Source organism: Lygodium microphyllum, chromosome 30 (assembly GCF_053477565.2).
Source record: "Lygodium microphyllum isolate KBCC chromosome 30, Lygodium_microphyllum_v1.1.10, whole genome shotgun sequence".
NCBI lineage: Eukaryota > Viridiplantae > Streptophyta > Polypodiopsida > Schizaeales > Lygodiaceae > Lygodium > Lygodium microphyllum.
Window position 1 is genome coordinate 1,032,501 of NC_141164.1, and position 19,051 is coordinate 1,051,551.

The 19,051-nt window shown below is 42.4% G+C and overlaps 1 protein-coding gene across 1 annotated transcript; it reads left to right on the forward strand.

The window, feature by feature from the left end:
* Window positions 1-4,068: 4,068 nt before the first annotated feature.
* LOC148009477 (septin and tuftelin-interacting protein 1 homolog 1-like) lies at window positions 4,069-7,491 on the forward strand. Its single transcript, XM_087672940.1, has one exon. It carries the CDS (start codon window positions 4,298-4,300, stop codon window positions 6,869-6,871), a length of 2,574 nt encoding a protein of 857 aa, XP_087529066.1. The 5' UTR covers window positions 4,069-4,297; the 3' UTR covers window positions 6,872-7,491.
* The last annotated feature ends 11,560 nt before the right edge of the window (window positions 7,492-19,051 follow it).

The following is a 19,051-nucleotide window of genomic DNA, read 5'->3' on the forward strand; positions in this document are numbered from 1 at the left end:
TAAAGTTAAGAACTTGAAGATAGGTGGGATTTTGCATCCCTTAGATATTCCTAATGGTATGCATGAAAGTGTATCTGTGGATTTTATTATTGGCCTCCCTATTACCAAAATCATGGTCATGATGCCATTTAGGCAGTAGTGGATAGATGCACTAAAATCTGCACATTTATTCCAACAAAGACAATCGTTAAAACTCCTGAATTAGCATGGATATTTTTGGAGAACATTTATTAGCTATATGGGCTACCAACCAATAGCATAAGCAATCATGATCAAAAGTTCAATAGCCATTTTTGGAGAACTCTATTCAAAAGACCTAATACAATGCTCAGTTAGGTACTTCCGACCACGATCAAATAGATGGACACACTAAGCAAGTAAACCAAGTTTTCAAAGACATGCTATGACCATACGTGAGAAAAAATTAATCTAACTAGAAATATTATCTACGATCTTAGAGTTTGCTTATGATAGTGTGAAGCATGTGATTATAGGGGTTTGTTTGTTCATGCTTATGTATGGATTGCAACACTGATCACAAATCATTATGGGATTAGCCAAGGAGGAAATCCAACATGTAAAGGAATTTCTCCAACAATATTTTGATAGGCTAAAAGTAGCATGCTTGAATGGTAAGAAAGCTCAACACCATTATATGATGTACGTAGATGAACATAGACATATGATCACTTTTCAAGAATGTGATCAGATCCACTTATAGGTTCTAGAACATTCAAAATGTCTCAAGTTTAGACCAATTCCTAAGTTGTTTGTAAGGTGTCGTGGCCCATTCACCATAGTCCTTAAACGTGTGGGCAAAAGTTGCTTACAAATTAGATATATCATCCTCTAGTAGAGTCCACTGAGTCTTTCATGTTAGTTAATTACAAAAGCAACTTAGTAATAATGATAGTCTAATGGACCAATGAGTGTTAGTGGATAGTATTGAACCATAAGGACTCACCAACAACAATCTAAATATAGAGTCCATAGGTTTGCTTAAAGATACCAACATGGTGCTAAAAGGAGCTATTGTCTTGAGTAGCTAGGAGGTTAACCAAGTGATCTAGCTTTTTGGTGCTCACAAGTTCAACTTGAGTAAGTGTGTACTTCCTTTTTGCTTCCTCGAATGACACCAAACCCCCCTTATCCCATAGATCCTTCCAACAATAGATGCCTTTATTGATAAAGGAAATTGGAATGTTAGGCCTCTCATTAGTTGGGTAGTTTTTCCATTTTCATAGGCTTCCAAGTAGCACCATATAACCTACAATAGAGCGTGATCTCCGTTTCTACCAAGGTTCATGTTCCATTTCAATGCTCTCAAGACTTGCAACCACATTTTTATTAATCCCTTGACTATGGGGTGTTCTTTAATCTAAATCTTCATGGGCGTTGTGAGGATTTTGTCTACCCATGTAAGCCTAGGCCACTCCTTGTTCTTCATGGGTTCCCATACCAAAGTCACCTCGATTATAATCATCCATGCATGATTCTCTTCCAACTTGAATAGTAGTTTGAAGACAAGTTGTACAGCCTTGTTTTCTAGTGGTTCTAGCCATACATCTCTATTAGCTTTGGGTGAAGTGTTTGTTGAGAAATATACAATCACACTCCTATGATGGCCTCTTTGTATGGAGTAGTAAGGCAAAGAACGTGCAGCAATCTAAAAGAGCTACCTTGTATCCCATAGGCACAGCGAGGGAAAAGTGGTACCATTGTGCAACCATAAAAGAGTGTACTTGACAATCATTTGAATGCAATGCTATTGTACTTTGTACTATTAGTCTATGTCTCTATCTACTCAAGTTTATATTTATTAGTCCAAGTAAATTAATATTGGAACCTAATTTACTTGAGTAAGAGTATTGCCTAGTCTTAGTCATCATGCTTCTTGTATATGAATTTTGACCTCCATAGTTAACCTTGCTCAAGATCCGTATTTTTTAACATGGTATTAGAGCCATGGTCAACTTGGTTTAGCTATGCATACTACTCCTCTAGCTCTCCTCAACCTCACCTTAGCTTAGCTCCAGAAGAAGTCTTCATCTCTTTACTCCATCTTCACTCTACTCTTCTTGACCATCATAGCCTGCAACACCTTGCTCACTTAGAGTTGCTAGATCTCTTCATACAAAGCATATCTCATCACAATTTCTTATGGGGATTTGTTCCCTACATCAGGGCACCTCAGGCTAGCACAACAAACATTGACATTGCTGCTCCATATACCCGGCATTACAGAAATCATTGCTCATTGTCCAGACCTGCACCTTTTTCGATCGTACATCTCCATCTCTTGACACGTAGTGCAATGTAGCTCAAGACTTAGGGCTTTTGAAGCTTATACCCTAGGCTATCTCTGAATAAAATCTCAGCTCAAATGGTCGCTTATTTGAGTTGCAGTTAGAGAAAAAATCGTCACCTATCTACTAAACCCTAATTCCACCATAGCCATTTTCACCTAAAGCTCAAAAATCTATTATTTCTCTCACTTCCCTTAGCTCAACCTTGCTACTGCCACTATGATCTAGTGCTACACCAAGGTTCCAACAAGATTGCCACATTAAAGAGGGGAGGATTCAATACCAATCATCAAAGCATAATGTCTTTCAACACTAGTTCCACTTGTATCTCTTAACACAGTTGGTTTTAACTCATGTGCTGATTTGTTTTCAGAGATTTGCTACTACTCAAACCTCCAAAATGGGCAAGGATTCACCTCTTGTCACTTCAATGGAGAGGGCTTCCACACATGACAAACAAGGATCAATTTGATCCTTATGAAGAAAGGTTTGTGGTCAATAACTAGTGGCCAAGAGAAGAAGCCTAGAGATGTTATCCTTGCCACTTCAAAGGAGTGGGCTTCTACTCATGCCAAACAAGGATCAAATTGATCCTTATGAAGAAAGGTCTGTGGTCAATAACCAGTGGCTAGGAGAAGAGGCCTAGAGATGCTACTCTTGCAGCATTATGGCAAAAGAGTGATGACAAAGCCCAAGCAATCATCGAGCTTTAGCTTGATGATAGTTATATTCACCACACAGACGTGTGTGATACATCTCATGCTACTTGGGAACGGTTGGACACACTATTTGGTGCCCGATCCAAATCTTCAAAATATAAATTGTTGATTGAGTTTTTCAGGTTGGATATGAAGGCTAATACATCCCTTGAAACTCACCCTAATTATATGAAAAGTTAGCTAACTCAACTTACAAGGATTAACTTAAAAATGGAAGAAGACATATGCGTTGGAGTCTTGCTCTAGAGTCTTCATCTAGAATTTGGTAATGTCTCCACCACACTAATTAATATGCCAAATCCAAAGCTAGTAAACATTAAAGCATCACTCCTTGAATAAGAGAAGAAGCTCAAAGGTAAAGAGGAAGCAAGCACTTCAAAATAAAGAACATGTGCTCTATGTTAACAATAAGTACAAAGGGAAGAAAGACATTGTTTGTGACTTTTGTAAAAGAACTGGGCACATTGAAAAATATTGTCATGCTAGGAAGAGATCACAAAAGGTCTACCTTGCAACTGGAAAAAGAGAAGAAGACCACGAAGAAGAAAAAGAAGAAGAAACTTAAGAGTAGAAGCTTTGAGTGCTAGTTGAGTTATTCGGGTGTGTGAGTTCAAACCCTGTGCCTCGTATCCCTTGAGGTGCAATAAAAAATGTATTTGCAACCAAGCTATAACTATTTAGGAGCTTTGATATATAACTAGACATCTATTTACTTGTAACAAGGCTTCAAACATAACCTCTAGAATCATCATCTTAGTAGGCCCTTGTGATTACATCACTTTATTTTAATTTTTTGCTTGAATTATTTGAGTGCGTGAGATCAAACCTTGCGCCGAGTAACTCTTGAAGCATAATAAAACATGTATTTGCATCCTCCACACACACACACACACACACACACACACAAAGGGAGCTTGAGTATATAGCTAGGCATGCTTGTGATTTCTAACAGGGCTTAAAACATAACCTCCAAAATTCCCATCTCTATACACAGTCACACACACACCAAGGGAGCTTGAATATATAGCTAGGCATGTCTGTGATTTCTACTGGGGCTTCAAAACATTAACCTCCAAAATTCCCATCTCACTAAGTCGGCTCTCGTGATTACATCATCTGTTCTAATTTCTTCCCATTGTGTGTGCGTCTGTTTGTGCAGTGGTGGTGCCATAACCTTGCTTGCGAGGCTGAAGGGGTGCAAGCTCCTGCTTTTCCTGCTGTCGCAGCCTGCCGTCTGGAAGCCCTAGACTGAGTTCCTGCACGTTAGCCACCATGGACGAGTACCAGCACATGGAGCGCTTCGACATGGATAACGACTACACAGGAGGCCAGTGGATCGGGGGGGAATTCTACTACAAGAAGCGCAAGGAAAAGCGGAACCAGACCAGGGATGAGGCCCTCTACGGTGTCTTCGATGAGAGCGACTCGGATGCCGAAGAGCACTCCCGGCGCAAGCGGCGCAGCGGGGATGTCATCAAGAAAGGGGATCTCTCGAAGCCTGTCAATTTTGTCTCCACAGGCACTGTTCAGCCTTCTGAAGAGGTGGATAAAGTCGGGGACAACAAAGTGGAAGATGGCCTTAGGGCCGGTTTGGGCGTGAGCAGTTCGGCTGGAGGAGGGTTAGGGTTCAAAGGCTCTTCTGCTGATGTAATGGAGGAGGAGGAGGAAGATCTTCTCCCTTCTGCTTTCGGGAAGCGCATACAGGAGGCTGCTGAAAGGAGAGAACGTGAAAGGGAGATGGAAAAGGCAAAGTTGCATTCTTCCAAGGGTCGATTAGCAGTATCTGTGGCTGGCCCTAAGTTCGAGAAGCATACCAAGGGTATAGGATTCAAATTGCTGGAGAAGATGGGCTACAAAGGTGGAGGGCTAGGGAAGAACGAGCAGGGTATTGCTGTTCCAATTGAGGCCAAGATGCGGCCAAAGAACATGGGCATGGGGTTCAACGACTTCAAAGAGGCAGTAGCAGCAGGTCCTGCAGCTGTGGAAGAGCTGGAGGAGAAGAAGACCAAGGAGGCAAGGCCAAAGGAAAAACAGTGGCTGAAGAAGTTCAAGGGCAAGAAGAAAGACTACAAAACTGCAGAAGACCTTTTGCTCCAGAGAAATGAACAGGGTGTGGAGACTGTGCAAACGATTTTGGACATGCGTGGTCCACAAGTCAGAGTAATCACAAATCTTGAACATCTAAATGCAGAACAGAATGATATCAATGAAGAGATTCCAATGCCTGAGCTTCAGCATAATATCAGACTGATTGTTGATCTGGTGGAGGCAGATATTCAGAATTTTGACAAAAAATTGAGGCATTCAAAGGAGTCCGTTGTAATTTTTGAGAAAGAAAGAGGGCGACTTCAAGCTGAGGTGGATAGGCAGAGAGGCCAAATTGAATCCTTAGAGATGATCATGGGTGCTATTGAGGACATGCGGCGTAAGCTTGCAGTTGGTGATATGAGCTTGGAGGCTCTTGCAGGAGCTTTCAGGGTTTTGCAACAGGACTATAAGGAGGATTACAAGTTGCACAATCTCTCAGCCATTGCTTTGTCACTTGCCTTACCTTTGATGCTTCGAGTATTTCAGGGATGGGAGCCTTTGGTACAGCCACACCATGGGACAGATGTGCTGCAGTTATGGAAAATTCTTCTACAAGGAGATGAGCTAATTGATTACTCAGTTTTCCCAGAGTCGGTGAGTGTGTATGGTGGCTCAGTAGGGAGTTCTCCCTATGCACAACTGATAATGGAGGCAGTATTTCCATCTTTGCGGTTCGCAGCAACAAACAATTGGGAGCCACGTGACCCTGAGCCCATGTTAAGGTTTCTGGATGTCTGGGAAAAGTTACTTCCATCATCAGTACTTCAGAGCATTCTGGAGCATTTAGTGCTGCCAAAGCTGACAGCAGCTGTGGATGCCTGGGATCCCAGGCTAGAGACTGTTCCGATCCATGCTTGGCTCCATCCATGGTTGCCACTGTTGGGACAACGAATGGAGCCCCTTTACCATCCAATCCGCTTCAAATTGGGGGATGCCTTGCGTGCTTGGCATCCTAGTGACGTTTCTGCTTATGCATTGTTGTCTCCTTGGCAAACAGTTTTTGATCCAGGCAGCTGGGAGCAGTTGTTAGTGAGATCTATTGTTCCCAAACTTATGGGGGCGTTGCAGGAACTAATAATAAATCCTCAAGCCCAACAATTGGACCAGTTTAAGTGGGTGATGGCATGGGCTTCGGCTGTGCCAATTCAACACATGGCAGCAATTCTGGAGGCTGGGTTTTTTCCTAAATGGCATCAAGTTCTTTATCATTGGCTCTGCTCTAATCCAAATTTTGAGGAGGTGACCAACTGGTACGTTGGCTGGAAGTCACTATTTGCAAAAGAATTACTGGCAAATGAGAGGGTAAGGTTACAGCTGCAAACAGCACTTGACATGATGGATCAGGCTGTTGAGGGTATGCCCGTTGTGCAACCTGGAGCCAGGGAGAATGTGAGCTATCTGAGAGTTACTGAGAAGCGCCAGTTTGAGACTCAACAACAGGCAGCAGCAGCAGCGGCAGCGGCTGCTTATGCCCAACAACAGGCTTCAATGTATGGTGGTGCAGCACGAGATAATGGTGCGGCAGAGATGAGCCTGAAGGAAGTTGTAGAGTCATTTGCTGAGCAGAATGATGTTCAGTTCCTTCCCAAGGTTGGACGTTCTTATGAGGGGCTTCAGGTTTATGGGTTTGGTTCAACCAGTATATGTATGGATAATGCACAACAGAGACTCTATGCTCAAATAGGGGACAGGTGGACAGCAGTATCCCTTGAACAGCTCCTGGAAATGCACCGTTCGTATACAGGCCGATGGAAATAGTATACAACAGAGTGGAAGGCAGCAGTGGGTATCACTAATGCTTTTCGAGCTTGTACATTATTGAGGCTCTGTTCTTGCAATGAACAGCACAGCAAAGGCTTTTTGTGGTAAATACCACATCTAGAACCTTCCTTTTTCCGGCTGCTATCCTTCCAAAGGAAAGATCATCTCCATGAAGGTGGACAGAATCAGGAATGGCATGACAAATTGGTGGTGTTTGATTATGCCTCCTTATTCCAGCTATATTCTCAGATAAAACTAGTGAAAGGGTCTGTCAGCTACTATTGCCCGGACTCTTCTTGATCATTGAGTTGGTGCAGTCCAGCCTGAACTGTCGGAGGCATTGAGTTAATGAACTGCTGCTTGCGCAATGTTATCCTCCTTGAAATATTTGCACATTAAAATCTACATTCATGCTCGCATCCAAGCAGGATGATTGCGGTGTTAGTCAGTAGATTTGCTTCTTTTGCTGCCCCTCTGACAAAGCAAATTTTCAGCACTTCCCTATGTTGGCTGATTAGGATGTGAAGTGGCTGACAAAGTCTCACAGTGTTCCTTCTTGAAAAGGTGCCTTGAGAGAAATTTCTTATCATTTGGTAAATTTTTGGTGATTTATTGAATGTTTGGTGCGGCTGATTTTGCTTCTTCTTTCTTTTGTCTGAGTAAAGAAAGATCCTGCTAGTGAGATTGTAAACTCAATGGTTTGCTAAATTGTACATTAAAACTATTTGTCTGCTTTGGACTTACACATGTGTGATTGGAATTCTGGCCCTTGTAATTCTAGCAGACCATTATCATCAATGGTTGACACATTGACTAACCTTGTAGGGTGTACTGCCAAGCCAAATAATTTTATGCAACTGAATTTCGAACAACTGCTGTCATTTGAAGGATTACAAAAAGAACCCACTTATCCACATAATTGAAGCTGGAGAGTGTTCAATTGCTTCAAAAGAACTTGGCTGTGTCCTCTTCATCCTTTGAAATTCCTTTTGTCAAGTCCCTCTCGTGTAAACATGTGACATGCTTCTTTATGTTGCATATTGCAATTATGACTCGAGCTTGGTAGATGAAAAGTGGCTGTTAATCATTGTTGGAAGGGGTATATCCATTGGGGTTGGAATTAAGGAGCGGGAAAGTTGGAGTTTTCTATATGGTAGACAAGCTTTTATCACATCTTGAAGCATGATAAAAGTCATCCAAAGCGTGATGGGGATGTGAAATTTTGAGATGTTCTAATCTTGTCGATAATATTCAATTAAGATATTAATCAAATGTGCAAGGTTGTTTAGCACATGTGATGCACATGGCAGTTATTTCATGGTAATAGGTCAAGGACCTTGGAGATGCAATGGGTGTCAAAGGCAAAAGTTTTAATAAGTTATGTTTGACAGGTACTAGGTGGTACCTGTCGTCAAATTTGAGCCTATACCAATTTATTGGCCACTAATGTCAGTGGTGACATTAGAGACTAAGTATTAATTAACTAATTAATGCTAGTTTAAAAGTTAATAATCGCTCAGGGATACTTGGAAGACAAATTGGTCTAGCCAATTTAATTATTGATTGGTGAAATTAATTTAATGAGTACGACGACGTGAAATTTTGAGATGCTTTAATTTTACCAATAGCATTTGATTAAGATATTAATCAAATGTGCAAGGTTGTTTAGCACATGTGATACACATGGCAATTATTTCATGGTTAACATGCCAAGGATCTCGAGGATGCAATGGGTATCAAAGGCAAAAGTTGTAATAAGTTATGTCTGATTGGTACTAGGCAAAGAGATGCTGTTGATGTGATTTCAGTAAACAGGGATCTGTCCTATAGCATGTGAAAGTAGATTTGAGTTCTCCAAGAGGAGATGACAGCAGCCCAAGATCCTTCTGGTGTAGCTGACAGTATACAAGAGGGGGTAACAGTCTTTTTGGTGGTGCTAAGTTGTAGGTGATAGGTTTCATGGCTATTTGAGTAGGGCAGCAACAATTTTTCAGTGTTTCTTGCGATGAAACTCTAAAATTTTTCTCTCTGCAGCATTCTCTCTCATTCCCTAACCATTTCTCAAGTTGTCTTAGTGTTTTCTAGTAGTTTGAGCCTTCAAAGGAAGAGATTTCAATCAGTCTCTATTGTAAATTCTAATTTACAGTAAAAATTAGGGTTTGAGAGCTGTCTCGGGATACGTGTTCAGAATTGAGGGCCTAGAGCTTGAATTCCAACAGTTGAAATTGAGGAATTTCAAGGAGATTCAAGAGGCCAGCCAACCAATATCAGATTTGGGGCTAAATTTATCTTTCAAGGAGCAATGTGATGGCCAATTCCTAAGCAAACCAAGGGGCTAATTGGTTTGGAGGATTGCTAGTTAGTTTTGATAGCAAGAGGCACTTGGATTAGTGGAAGAGATCAGAGGATCTCAATTGTACTCCATCCATTTGCAATATAAGTTAAAGAAATATCGAAAGGGACGCTAATTTTGGAGCCAATAGGATGTTCAATGTCAAAGATTAAAGTGGTAAAGTGTGCATTTTCAGTTTTGTGAATTTGTTAATTGCTGTAATTAGTGCTAAATCAGACTATTTACCACTTTATCTGAGGAGAAATGCTAGTGTTACAATAAGTGTTATAGACTAGAGCTCAGTCTTGGCAACAAGCTGAGGATGAATGAGAAGTAACCAAAGATGCTCAAAGAGAATAAAGTAGTGTGTCTTTTTGTTTTCTCTAAAAGATAATACAACAAAAAAGAGAGAGGGAAGAAAGTAGTGTGAGTAGAGAAAAAGAGATTGCTTACCTGCAACAAACACATGTAAATGAGAAAGTGACATCTTTCTCTTTCAATCAATAGATGTATGTAGGTTCAAATTCAGGTTTTTGAGCTTTAACTAAGGTTGACAATTTTATATCCTAGATGAATAGAATTTGATAATCATCTAAGTTGGTATTAAAATAGATTACCTAATCTTTTCAAGAGTAGTTAAAATAGATTACTTCCCAGCCATATCCACAATGAAAGGGACTAGACATCAAAATCACCTCCTAGCTATAAAGCCAAACGGGCTCACCCTTAAGCCTAGGAGCTAGTAATACTCTAGGTCACAACCACATCCCAAGGATTGGCTTCCCATACCATTGGTCCACATCATCCCGATGTACACAGATGTCGGCCAATGGGCTAAGAGTCCAAGAGTGGTGATCACACAATGATTGTGTATAATAGGGTCTCGAGTCTTATAAATAGGACTCGACTCTCCTAAACCGTGAAGTACTCTTAGTGCATTCGCACTAAGTTACTTGATGACCACTATGATCAATGCGACTAGCATCCATCCGGATGTCCAAGGACATAACAATGAAACATCTCCCTAGGATCCAACCTGCATATGAGACATGACACAAGCCATACTCACAATCAAAGGGATTGGATATTAGACTCACCTCCTAGCCATAGAGCCAAATATGGTCACCCTCGAGCTTGGGACCTAGCAGCACTTCGAGTCACGAGCACATCCCAAGGGTTGGCATCTCATACCACTAACCTACACCATCCCGGTGTATGGATGTGTCGTCCAATTGACCAAGAGTCCAAGAATAGTGATCACACATTGAATGTGCACAATAGGGTCTTCAGTCCTGTAAATAGCTTTTGCCTGCCTTGATCCCAAAGTGCTCTTAGTGCTTTCACACTGAGTCACTTCATGGCCACTTTGACCAATGCTACTAGCACCCATCCAAATGTCTAGGGATGTAAGATATCCCCCCTTATGATGATTTTTGTTCTCAGCAATGTCCTTAAGGATAAAGTTAGAAAAATGACTCTTCAACGAACATATCGACTCTCAAGAAGCCTTCGTCTCTGAGCAAATTTTCCTGGAGATATGACACAAGCCATACTCACAATCAAAGGGATTGGATATCAAACTCACCTCCCAGACATACAACCAAACAGGCTCATCCCTTGAGCTTGGTAGCTAGAAACACTCTGGGTCAACACCACATCCCAAGGGTTGGCATCCCATACTACTAGCCCACAACGTCCCGGTATACATATGTATTGGCCAACAAGCCAAGAGTCCAAGAGTGGTGATCACACAATGAATGTGCACAATAGGACCTCGAGTCCTATAAATAGGACTCAACTACGCTAACCTCGAAGTGCCCTTAGTGCATTGCACTAAGTCACTTCATGACCGCTATGACCAATGCTACTAGCACCCATCTAGATGTCCAAGGACGTAACAAGTTGCCTGCCCAAAATTCAAATTGATGCCCCAGCTCAAGTTCACAATTTAATCTTGTTAGAGTGCAGCGATGCGGAAGCGTAGGACAAAGATTGAGAGAGAGTGAACACAGAGAGAGAAGAGAGAGAAAAGGAGACAATGTAAACGCAGAAAATCTACAGTGTAGTATGATGTATAAGAGTGCAAAAATATACACACGGGTAGAGAAAATATTTGCGTATGTCTCCGACTTGATGACCTCGATCTCCGTCAGCCCGAGCACAGTCTGTCTCAGCCAATAGATCTCAAGATCAGAATCTGAAAATGAATGAATGCTGGAGTGTGCCACAAACCGGCTATAAATAGCCAAAAAATAGGAAATAACTGCACCAGGTCGGTTGCATTAAATGTAGCTGACTGCAGTAAACTGGCCGACTGTGCAGTAAAACTGTCTGACTGTAGGCTACCACGTGGCACCTCCGCAGTCTACTGATGTGGTTGCTGACATGGCACTGTCGTACTCTGCTGTCCACCGATTGTCGAGGAAATGGCTGTCTAACACTCCCTCTCAGATCCTGGACGGGTCAAAAGACTGAGGGATTTGGAATGCTGCCAAAGAAGAGCCTGGGGAAGCGCCTTCGTAAACAAATTTGCAAGATTATTCTCCGTCTTGCAGTACTTCACAGTAATAGTCCCATCCAGAAGCTTCTCCCGAATGAAGTGATACTGGATCTCAATGTGCTTTGTTCGGGCATGGAATACAGGATTCCATACCAAGGCAATGCAACTCTCATTGTCGCACTGCAGAAGAGTAGGACGAGTCTAGGGGCAGCCAAGCTCCTCCAACAATCTTTGAAGCCACATAACCTCACATGTGGTGGAAGACGCAGCCTGATACTCCGCATCGGTAGAAGAAAGGGCTACCGTGGGCTGCTTCTTGCTACTCCAAGAGATAACACATGTACCCAAGGTAAAACAATAGCCTGCAGTAGACCGTCGGTGGTCCATATCGCCAGTCCAATCCGAGTCACTCCAACGTGCAAGAATCAGATGAGAAGCATCTGTACCCGCGGGATAAGAAATCCCTAAGTCAGAAGTCCCCCTCAAATACCGAAGAATCCTTAGGGCAGTCTACCAATGCACCTGTTTTGGTACAGTCATGAACCCTGTCAAAAGATCCATAGCAAAACAAAGATCAACAGGAGTGTTGAGAAGCCAAATCAAGGATCCAATCAACTGACGATAGCGTGAACCATCCATTACAGGAGAATTTGAGTGTGAAGTGGCCTTCCAATTCGGATCCATAGGAGTAGTAATGGGCCGACAAGTCTCCATCTCAAAAGTCACCAAGAGCTCTTGAATGTACCTCTGTTGAGAGATGAAAATCCCCCTCTGAGACTGATAAATCTCGTGACCCAAGAAGAAATGAAGAAGCCCCAAATCCGTCATCTCGAATGCCTGATGTAAAGTTGTCTTGGTCTCTTGGACCTTCTGTGCATGATCCCCTGTCAATCAAATCATCAACATATAACACAAACAATACACGACCAACCTCGAAAGTGTGTACATAAAACTGCGGATCAGCCTTGGAGCACCGATATCCCAACTTTGACTGAAGAAACGAGTCAATCTTCTCATTCCATGCATGCGGAGCCGGCTTGAGGCCATACAAGGCTTTCTTTAACCTGTAAACTATCCCATCTGAGGATCCAAAGCCAGGAGGCTACTCAACATAGATCTCCTCTTGCAAGTCACCAGGACAAGCAAATTTGTCTTAGAAATTGCAGGAATTTGTGACATTTTGTCCTCGACATTTGGGCCTTTTTCATGTACATGCACAAATTGGGCTAAAATTAACCCAAATTCTCAACATTGAGGCACATTGGACCCCGTGCAATTTGGGGTTTTTGCAATTTGGGTAAAATTTGTGCAGCATTTGGTTATTTTATGTACATGTAGGTTGAGTTCCGCGCAATTTGGACATCAACACTTGGTGCAATTTGGGGGTTTTGCTGAAATTGCTTCATTTTGGCAAAATTGGACAGCCCTATGCATGACAGAGGAAATGCAGATGTGTGTTTGACGCTTTTGAGCACAAGATTTTGGGGCTTTTGACCGTTTGTGTCAAATTTTATGCCCATGGGTACACGTACAACAGAAATTGCAGCTGAAATTTTGGGATTTCTCATGTAATGTGATGCACATGCCCTTTGGAACAGCTGTAATCAGTTGGATAATGCTGTAGCAGTTGGTTTGGTACTTCTGAAAACTGAATTACAGATCTGAAATCTGTACTTCTGCGTGGTCATTTATTGCTGATTGGTACTTGTTTGTACCTTGGTCACTTGGGTGACAATTTGGGCCTGCATTTACTGGTTTTTTGGTCACTTTTGAGCTGAAAACCATGGCTGGCAGCAATGACAGCAGTAATTTGATGCATATAAAGAAGCTTGAAGGTGCACATAATTTTGCAGTGTGGCAAAAACAGTGCTACAATATCTTGTTACAAAAGAAGCAGGCAAAGCCGATCAAAACTAAAGGGGCAAAGCCTGTGGACATGGATCTGGACGATCAGGATGAGTTGAATGAGCTTGCACTCTCAACCATAGAGCTATCGATTTCTGATGCCTTGCTCTTCAACATTGAAGGTTTGGATTCTACATATGCTATATGGACTAGACTGGAAGAACTGTATGCACAGAAGAGCGCTGCAAGCAAAGTGTATTGGCTGAAAAAGCTTATGGATTTGCATATGAAAGAAGGTACATCAATGTCTACTCACTTGAGTGAGTTTAACTCCATTTTCAACGAGTTGGTTGCCTTGAAGTTTTGATTGATGAGGAATTTAAGGCTACTTTCTTGCTTTGCAATCTACCAGAGAGTTGGGATACATTCAGGATTGCTATGAGCAATTCTAATGTGATCCTTTTGTACGCTAATGTAGAGAGTGCTCTATGGAAGAGATGAATCGGCAGAATAATGCATCTAGTAAGTCTTCCAGTGCTTTGTATACTAGGGGCAGATCATAGCAAAAGGGCAAATATGATGGCAAGGGATGCAGTAAATCACGTGGCAAAGATGTTGAATGCCATCATTGTGGCAAGAAGGGTCACTTTAAATGTGATTGCTACAAATGGAAGAAAGAGAAAGGAAAAGACAAGAAGACAAATGATTGCAAGGAAGAGAAGAAGGACAGTTAGCCTAAGAAAAACAGTGTAAAAATTGAAGAGGTGAATGTAGTCACTCATGATAGTGACAGTGGGAGTGATGTACTCTTTGTCTCTTCACATTTTGGTACACATGCTCTACTTGCAGATACAGATGATGACATGCATACTTGAACTCTTGATTCAGGTGCTTCCTTTCATGTCAACCCTCATCGTGAGTGGTTTTCCGCATATACAGGGGGTATGCATGGTGTTGTCCATCTTGGGGACAACTATGCATGTGAGATTACAGGTATTGGCAGTGTGCGGTTACAGTTTCAACATGGCTCTGTCTTTACACTTCAACATGTATGGCATGTATCTCAGCTCAAGAAGAGCTTGATCAACACAGGGCAGCTAGATGATGATGGTTTTCATACCACCTTTGGTGATGGAAAATGGAAGATCTGTAAGGGATCTAGGGTTATTGCGAGAGGTTGCAAGAGTGATACGTTGTATCCACTTCATGTATCTATTGTGCGTGACCATGTTGTTGCTGTGACCGACCAACCAAGTGTTTCTTTGTGGCATGGCCGGTTAGGACATATGAGTCAAACAGGAATGAAAGTGCTTTCTCGTTTGGGTCACTTGCCTTGTCTTCGTTATGCTGATTTTGAGCACTGTGATCATTGTATTTATGGCAAATATGCACAGACTTCTCACAAAAAGTCTCTTTCTTTGAAATCTTCTCCTCTAGAGTCAGTACATTCTGATGTATGTCAAATGCCAAGATTATCTTTAGGGGTAAAGAAATATTTTGTCACCTTTGTCGATGATGCTACACGGAAAGTATGGGTTTACCCTATTCGTAGCAAGGATGAAGTGCTTGACAAGTTTAAAAAATTCTTGGCGTTGGCTGAAAATCAGACAGATAAGACACTTAAGTGTCTTCGCTTTGACAATGGTGGGGGAATATGTGTCCAAATCCTTTTAGGCATTTTGTGACAGGAAAGGGATAAAGAGGAAGCTCATTTCCCCTCATAATCCACCCCAAAATGGAGTTGCAGAGCGTATGAATCGGACCATACAGGATAAGGTCCGTACGATGCTATCTCATGCTGCATTACCCCATGGTTTTTAGGCAGAGGCTGTTATGTCAGCCGTTCACTTGATTAATCGGTCACCAAACAGGTCTTTGGGGGGGGGGGGGAGTTCCCCAAGAAGCGTGGTCGGGCAAGCCATCTTCATATGCTCATCTGAAAGTGTTTGGCTGTGACGCTTTTGTGCACATTCGTAAAGAAAAACGCAGCAAACTTGAGCCAAAGTCCTGTGAATGCATTTTCCTAGGATATGGTGACGAGGGTAAAATGGGGTATAAATTGTGGGATCCCGAGAAAAGGAAAGTACGCAGCAATGACGTTATCTCTCGGGAAGATCGCATGCATAAACAACCCGAAAAGACTGAGGAGGTCCGTAGGGTTGTATTCCGGGAAGAAATACCTTTTGGATAGCAAAAAGTGCCCGCTGTACAGTAGCAAATACTTGTTGTAAATGAACCTATAAATGCAGGAAATGATGCTGGAAATGAGTAGCCAGCTATTGCCCATGAAAATGGGCCATTACATGTATAGGAACATCCAGGATAGCAAGCTGTTAATGCTGATTTGCAGGCTGAAATGCCAGGACAGCATGCTGAAAATGGAAATTTGCAGGAACAGCCAGCAAACAATGACCATTGGGTTAGAAGATCCTCTAGGTCTACTAGACAACTTGACAAATTTGTTCTTGGTGCAATTAATGTGGCTGAGTATGTCATGTTGACAGACTGTGGTGAACCGTCTTGCTTCAAGGAAGCAATGGACAGACAGGAGGACAGCAAGAAATGGTATAAAGCCATGCTGTCAGAAATGGAATCTCTTGACAAAAATGGCACTTGGGACTTGGTGCAGTTACCTAAAGGGCAGAAAACCCTTCCATGCAAATGGGTTTACAAAATAAAGGTCATTTCTGGTTCCTCACCAAAGTACAAAGCAAGGTTGGTTGCAAAGGGGTACAAGCAGGAGCATGGAATTGACTTTGATGAGATTTTCTCTCATTTAGTCAAGATGACTACATTGAGAACCATTTTGGGCTTGGTGGAAGTTGAGGATATGGAGCTCATATAGATGGATGTAAAGACAGTGTTTTTACATGGTGATTTGAATGAAGACAAATATATGCAACAGCCTGAAGGGTTTGTTGAACAAGGGAAAGAACAAATGGTATGTAAACTCGAAAGGAGTTTGTATGGGCTGAAACGAGCACCGAGAGAATGGTATCATAAGTTTGATACATTCATGCAATCCCAAGGCTTTCATAGAAGTTAAGTGGATCACATCTTGTACACCAAGAAGGCAGCAGATGACAGCCTGATTATCTTGGTTTTGTATGTTGATGACATGCTGATTGCTGGTAGGGATACTCATGCCTTGGATTCATTGAAGCAAAGTTTTCATGGCAGCTTTGACATGAAGAATCTGGGTGATGCAAATCACATTCTTGGCATGCGAATACTCAGAGATAGATCTAAAGGTTTACTCTATCTATCTCAGCATGAGTATATCTCCAAAGTTTTGGAGCATTTCAATATGAAAGGGGAGAAAACAATTGGGGTTCCATTGCCTCCATATGTGAAACTCAGTGCAGAGGACAACCCTACATTTGATGATGAGAAGGCTAAAATGGCCAAGATACCATATGCTTCAGCTGTTGGCAATATGATGTATGCTATGGTTGCTACACGTCCTGACATTGCTTTTGCAGTAGGAGTGGTTAGCAGATACATGGCAACCCCTGACAAGAAGCATTGGGATGCAGTGAAAGGTATTATGAGATACCTTAAAGGCACAAAGGAGTTGTGCATTTGCTTTGGAAAGTTGAAGGCATCTGTTGTTGGCTTTACGGATGCAGACTATGTTGGTCATGCGGACTGCAGGAAGTCCACTTCTAGGTATGTGTTTACTTTCACAGGAGGAGCGGTCTCTTGGATCTCCAAGCTACAAAAGTATGTTGCATTGTCTACTACAGAGGCAGAGTATGTAGCTGCCACTGAGACATGCAAGGAGGCTTTATGGCTTTCACGTCTAGTGGGAGAGCTTGGCATCACAGAGTTACCTGTTCTCCATTGTGATAGTCAGAGTGGTATCATGCTAGCATGGAATCCTGTCTTTCATGCAAAGACAAAGCACATACAAGTGAAATATCACTTCATTAGAGATGTACTTGACAGCAAGAGCATTGAGCTTGTTAAAGTGCATACAGATGATAATCCTGTAGACCTTCTCACGAAGGGTCTTCCAGCAGAGCGGTTTACTCATTACCGATAGATGATGGGAGTTGGATAGATATATTTATTTCAGCTTTGTACATACTTAGACTTAGTTGATTCTTTTCTCCTCCTAAGGCACATTGCCTTTAGGTGGGAGGTTGTTGGGAATAAAGGGCCATCGTGCCTTTTATATATGCACGGGTGTGAACACACCCTTAGCACATTGTACTTTCATACATATATCTATCTAAAACCTAAAGTGGTACACTCGTCATTGTACCGAAAAACGTGTTCACTCTCTACTCTGCTTACTTGCACTCTCTCTGTGTCTCTCACTGAGCGTAAGGTCTGTCTACCTCTATCTCCGTGCCTAATCGATTCCTTCAAGTGAAGACTTAGAATTAGAAGAAGAATCTCCATCAAAAGACTCTGGCTCCAAAGGAACTATCTCGAGAGCCCAACTCTCTCCTGGATCTCCAAGAACGGGGTGCTCCTCACCCCCCTATGTGGTCGGAACTTCCATGAACCGCACATCGCGGCTTGTGTACACATCTCGCTTGACGGGATTAAACAGACGATAACCTTGGGACTAGGAGCTGTAGCCAACAAAAACTTGACGTTGGGAAGCTGTCTCGAACTTATCACGTTGTATCTTCGGAATGTGCACATAAGTGTCACACCCAAATATCGTGAAATAAGAGACATCAGGCTTAGTCCCGGAGTAAGCCTCAAAAGGTGTCATCCTATCAACGGCCGAAGTGGGAGATCAATTGAGAATGTGAACTGCGGTAGCCATTGCCTCAGCCCAAAGAAACTGAGGTGTTTGGCAGTGCTCCATCATGGTGTGCACCATCTCGATCACACATCTGTTCTTCCGCTCCAAAATGCCATTCTCTTGGGGAGTGTTGGTGTTAGAAAACTCTTGGTGAATGCCCCTATCTGCACAAAAATGAGCAAACTCATTAGACATAAATTCACCTCCCTTGTCTGAGCGCAAGGTCTTTAGTCGCCGGCCAGAACGGTTCTCCTCAAAGAGAAGCCAATCCTTGAAGTGAGAGAAAGCCTTTGACTTCAAAGTCAAGAAATAGGGCCAAGTCATCCTGCTGTAGTCATCTACGATTAACATGAAGTACAAGCTTCCCTTTAGGGACTCAGTTCTCATCGGGCCACAAAGATCCGTAGATACAAGCATCATGGGTGAAGTAGACCGCCCAGAAGCTTTGTTGGAAATCGCATCCAGATGCAGTTTCCCACGATTGCAGGAGACACATGGTTGATGGCTTACCACTATGTCCGGCAATCCTCGGACAAACGGCCCTTGCGACGCCTTTCGAAGCTACTCGTAGTTCAAGTGGCCAAACCGAGCATGCCATAGCTTGGACTGTGTTTGAGAAGTAAGAAGAAGAGAGGTAAGAGCTGGGGAAGACTTAAACTTGTAGATGCTATCCTCCTCATACCTTGCAGAGAGGACCTTTCTCAATCCACGATCAAGGACGCGGATAGTATCACTGTC

Excerpts from the sequence above, each read along its gene's own strand:
- LOC148009477 (XM_087672940.1), top strand. The coding sequence starts at position 4,298 with ATGGACGAGTACCAGCACATGGAGCGCTTCGACATGGATAACGACTAC.